Source organism: Mercenaria mercenaria, chromosome 7 (assembly GCF_021730395.1).
Source record: "Mercenaria mercenaria strain notata chromosome 7, MADL_Memer_1, whole genome shotgun sequence".
In the NCBI taxonomy this organism is placed as follows: Eukaryota; Metazoa; Mollusca; class Bivalvia; order Venerida; family Veneridae; genus Mercenaria; species Mercenaria mercenaria.
Window position 1 is genome coordinate 1,100,510 of NC_069367.1, and position 3,807 is coordinate 1,104,316.

General features: G+C 34.9%; 1 protein-coding gene across 1 annotated transcript; it reads right to left on the minus strand.

Moving 5' to 3' along the window:
* Window positions 1–273: 273 nt before the first annotated feature.
* Window positions 274–2,025, minus strand: LOC128558729 (uncharacterized). The gene has a single exon (XM_053548898.1). The coding sequence runs from the start codon at window positions 2,023–2,025 to the stop codon at window positions 274–276; it is 1,752 nt and encodes a 583-aa protein (XP_053404873.1).
* Window positions 2,026–3,807: the final 1,782 nt, after the last annotated feature.

Consider the following 3,807-nt stretch of genomic DNA (forward strand, 5'->3'; position numbering starts at 1 on the left):
GGCGGATTTGTTTTAAATACTTTTATATTTGCGATATACAAAGTATATCGCCAGTTTTGCAGTGTGTTAGTAGAACGTATTTGTGCTCGTATAACCTTTGACATACTCAGTATAGTTTGTTTCTACAAACAACATTATCATTGTTGGAGTCATTTGATACATACATGATAGCCTTTTTTACTATTAGGATCCTTTAATGACAATTTACGGATACACATGTTGTTCTCTTAAATACACGAACATAATTACCATCGACTTGGGGCTCATTTTCACTTAATTTGTAATTTTAAAAGTCTTTAAACTTTTTTGACCTACAGCGGAATTTGAAACAACAAGTACTGATTTATCCTTTGAAACACAGACACTGCCTGGATAATACATATCTAACTTGTACGATGATAGGACACGACCTGTTTGAGAGATCTGTACAATGGAATTTGTATTTTCACTGCAAACCATGATGCAGTCGGATGGACCTACTGCTACACCACGTGGTTCCTTGATCTGGTCGTCCTTTACAACGACTCTTGTGTTGCTCTTGATGTCATATATATAGACAGTATGCTTGTATCTATCAGTGAGAACCACTTTGTCGTTGTTTCTGATATATGTACTTTCACTAGTACCTATGGGATATTTCTTGTTCGGAAAGCTGGTACTGAAATCTTTCTCTTCTCCTGACATTGATACAATACGAACAGGTCTTGTATCATCGATAGTTCCAACAACAAAGTGTTTTTCATCTTTCATACATATAGAGTAATACTGTGTCTTTACTTTACATGTCCTGATTAAAGTTATTTCATTTGATTTACTGACACGTAGAAAGTCTATCTTGTATTGACTAGCACTTGTTATCGCCACTTCCTCCTCAGATACAACAACAACACGCCTTGGTATATACGATAACTGATATGATCCTACTTTCTCAAGCTTATCATTGTAAATCAAACATTTCTTGGTTTGATTATCTACGGCAACCAGTCTACCATCCGGCAGGAAATCCAGTCCTGAGTATAACGGTTCCTTGACATCATCTCCAGTCTGCTTCAGATCAATGGAAGTAATCTTCGTTAATTTAACAATCGGATCTACAGGTGTTGTATGTTTCACAGCTTCTGGTACGGAGTATTTTAATGTCAATTGTCCAGGAACGTAATCAGCAATCGAAAGTGGGGGCAATTTCAATGTTTCATCAAAATCAAACGAAACGGTCACGGTCTCTAACCTTTGATATTCCTTGTCAACGTTGCTGCTAAGTTCATCCACCTGTTTCCTCATTCTCTGTTCCAGTATAAACTGTTGTGATGACGTTCCGTTCTGATGAACGTTATCAGTTGTTTCCAGAGATTTCGTTGCCTCAGCAACGAGTTCCTCGCTGTCTGATTGTTTCTTTGTCAGCTTATCGAATGTTTCTGTCTTAAATGATTCAGCGTCCTTAGCAACGGAAACTTCCAAATCGTCAAACATTTTCATAACATTATCCCGCATTCGTCTAATTGTTAAATATACCTCTTTAACATCTTGACCCAGCTGTTCTATTGTTGACTTTGTATTTTTTATGACCTTTTCAGCTTTCACTTTTATTTCCTGTAACTTGACCATTAATTGGGAACTTGTTGATGCAGACCTTCCGGCAATCTTTTGTATTTCTACGACACTGTGGCATTTCCGGTGATCCACAATAGCACATGTACTGCAGCAAAGCTGATTCTCATCCTCACAGAAGAATTTCAAAACTTCTTGATGCTCATCACATTGGTCTAGTCCCTTCATATCAAAGTGGGCTGGTTTCGTTTTCACTTCTTTTGCATTCACTAGCTTGTGGTTTCTCAAAAACGCATGAGTGTTATGTACGTTTGAACATTCTGTACACTGAAATTCGTCACATGTTGAACAAAACACATCAGCTACTGTTTGTTTATTCTTACTTGAACACGGCTGACATAATATCTGCTCTGTTCGTCCAGGAACTGCATCATCGGAGCTGTTATTTTCCATATTCCCACTCCTCTTTTCCGCCATTTTGAATCGTATGATAATATTCCGTTTACACAAACTTCAGTTACGCTGTGCAATACAAATATGTTTAAACTTGTTATATATTTGATTTAAGATAAAACAGATTAGATCAGAAGTAGGGCTTAGAATGCGGATGTAAATTGAGTTTTGTAAATGTACACAGGTTTTTTAATATTTTATCTATTGAAAAATGTACACTGCATAATATTATAATTTTAATATGATATTTCAGAAAACATAACAAATGAAAATAATGAGAGAGTTTAGTTTATTAACACTAAACGTTATTAAATTTTAGTGATATATTTTGCCTGCTGAATTAAGAAACGAATAAATTTTTTAACTCATGGTAATTATGACCTACTGGACAGCTGGGTATTTCTACAAACTTTTCCAATGATTCACCTTTTCTCTCAAACGGGCTACAATTAAACCTGCATTAGCGGTCACCTGCATTAAGCAGCCACTTGTCTTAAGCAGCCAATCATTATTCTTTCAAATTCGACACTGTAATTATATTTCCGCCTTTCTTAAGCAGCTACAATTTGTCACTCCCTTGGCTGTGTGTTTTATACAATTTGACTGTACGGGCAATTATTCTAGTATTGAGAATCACTCAAAATTTCTACGTGAATTAATCAGTGCAAAACTATCGCATAGTTGAATAATCATGACGAAAAGCAGATATGGCATTTTTCCAAACTTAACTTAAAAAGTATTACCTTTTCTATTTTGGCAACGAAATTATTCAAGTATTTCACTAATTTTGAAGACAATGCAACGAAAGGCCGGTGGTGGCATACAATTCATACTTAACATATGCACTTCCACTTTCACAGTCCATACTTCACACATTGCACTTCCTACTTCACAGTTCATACTTCACACTTTACACTTCCTACCTCATAGTTCATACCTTATAGTTCATAGTTCATTCTGCACAATCCGAGGTAAAATATGACATTGTAGTTTAAGAGCGAAGAAGTTCCAAGAATTGAATTTTGTCATTTCACATTGAAGCTTGAAGTTGAATTGAAAATAGGCTGAAGGAAATGAGGTATTAGTTAAAGTGATGAGTATCGTTTGGAGAGTGAACTGATGAATTGTGAATGATATTGTACTACAGTATTCTGTAAAGTGCGAAGTGTGAACTATGATGTGTGACCTGTGAAGTGTGAACTTTGAAGAATGAACTCTGAAGTGTTACCATGTAGTAACCACAGGGGTTTTGTATAATACACAGGTATTATCAAATAACAAAAAATCATTTTATATGCACACCTATAGAATAAAGTTGACATTATGACTTGGGAATACCTATATAACATTAAATTCAATTTATTTTAGGGCATTATTAAACATTAGAATTCATCATTGATAAAAATTTCGTTGAAGATCACGTCATGAACCATTAATTAATACTTGGTTGACATCATGATTAATCTGTGACAACACTACATTTTGCGGGCCATATTGCCTAATATAATGTGTATGATAAATAAAATCAAAGAAAAGATGTAATAGGACCAACCACTTTCCTAGAACACAGTCTCCTCGAAACGAAGCCCGCGAATCAGTGTAAAATATAAAAGCTTTGGAACGGTTACTGGCAAAAAAATCCACTGTAGTAGTTATTTAATCGATAAAAATATATAGACTAATAAAGCACTTTCTAAAACTTGAAATTCTGTGTATAATGTTTGATACATTTTAGCGGCAATTGTAAACAAAATGATATTTCATTAAACAAATCCGTCGCTAAGCTTTGTAGTTTCCTAGTTAAAC